We start from the raw sequence: 1,213 nt of genomic DNA on the forward strand, positions 1-1,213 counted from the left end.
AGGAAATCTCCAAACCCACGTTATTGCACTGGTGAATTGTGCCAAATCGTGAAAGAAAATCACCAATTCTATGCAGTCTTAGAGAATGAAATACTTCCCAACTTAATTCTGTTAAGACCAGCCTTGTCTTTACAAAAAGTACGAGAAAAGCAAACTAAAGACACATCCCTTGGAAAAACAGACTCAAGACTCCTCAACATAACTTTGGTAAATCACATATATACCATTTCCCACTTGCCTGCTTCTTGGAGCTTCCATTTCCAGGGAACTTCTACTTCCGGCCCTGCCCACTTCTGGATCGTTTCATTTCCTGCCTTGCCTCAGACACTCACCTCACCTCAGCTTCACTTTCCCTCAGCCTCTGCCTGGACCCAGATGGTGGCTCACTGCTTGATCTGGGGGCATCACAAGGACCTCTCTGCCCATCTGCTCACACTCACTTCCTTTCCCTGGCCGCCCCTGTCATGGCTGCACACCCTGCATGTCCCCCAGAACTACCAGGGGAGTGTGAGGCCGTGCTCAACGTGCAGCCCCCGCTGCAGCTCTCCGCTCCCACTTCAACCGGTCCATGGCGGATGCACATGGAACCTGGCAGAGGCATTGTCGCTGATACACAGCAGGCATAGTCCTCCAAGACACCACGCAGCTCGACAGCGACCCCTAGCGTGGCAACGCGCACGCCGTGGAGCACGTCTTCCCCTTGGAGGACGCTCTGCGCCTGAGCCTCATGGAGCAGCGCCACCTGGTGGCCGGCAAGATCGACCCAGCGACTTGCAGCTGCGCCACTACCTGCAGGCCCAGGCCCAGGTGCTCAGAGAACTGGGCGAGGACTTGACCAACCTTTGCAGGCCGGGGCCCGATGGAGGGCCTGGCCAACTGCCTGTGTGGCAGGCTCAGCCTGGACGACGGCAAAAAAGAGGAATGAGCGTGGACTGTGGAGTCAGGGAAACTTGGAGGTAGCGTATTCACTCATTCTTTCAGTGGGTTAAAAGTCTATGTCACAGTTTATAGTAAAGGAAGGTATAGAAAATCAGTGGACAAGCTTCTTGTCTTTATATGTTAATGGAGAGACGAGATAGACATTGACACATGCTGTAATACAGTATATTGAATCTTTTAATAAAAGACACGGATAAAAAAAATTCAACCAATCAATTAATCAAAGCAGGTTTGGTTAACCTCTCCTGGAATTTCAGGATTTTTGAAAGCTGAA

At 50.9% G+C, this 1,213-nt stretch overlaps 1 protein-coding gene across 1 annotated transcript in view; it reads right to left on the minus strand.

The window, feature by feature from the left end:
• Positions 1–436: 436 nt before the first annotated feature.
• Positions 437–1,213, minus strand: part of LOC102012716 (PRAME family member 23-like) — an 8,841-nt gene continuing 8,064 nt past the window's right edge. The window contains exon 5 of the mRNA XM_013510148.1: positions 437–789. Within this exon, the coding sequence (XP_013365602.1) occupies positions 437–789 (353 nt within the window). The remainder of the gene's footprint in view (positions 790–1,213) is intronic.

Source organism: Chinchilla lanigera, unplaced genomic scaffold (assembly GCF_000276665.1).
Source record: "Chinchilla lanigera isolate Chin_1 unplaced genomic scaffold, ChiLan1.0 scaffold00217, whole genome shotgun sequence".
Lineage (NCBI taxonomy): Eukaryota > Metazoa > Chordata > Mammalia > Rodentia > Chinchillidae > Chinchilla > Chinchilla lanigera.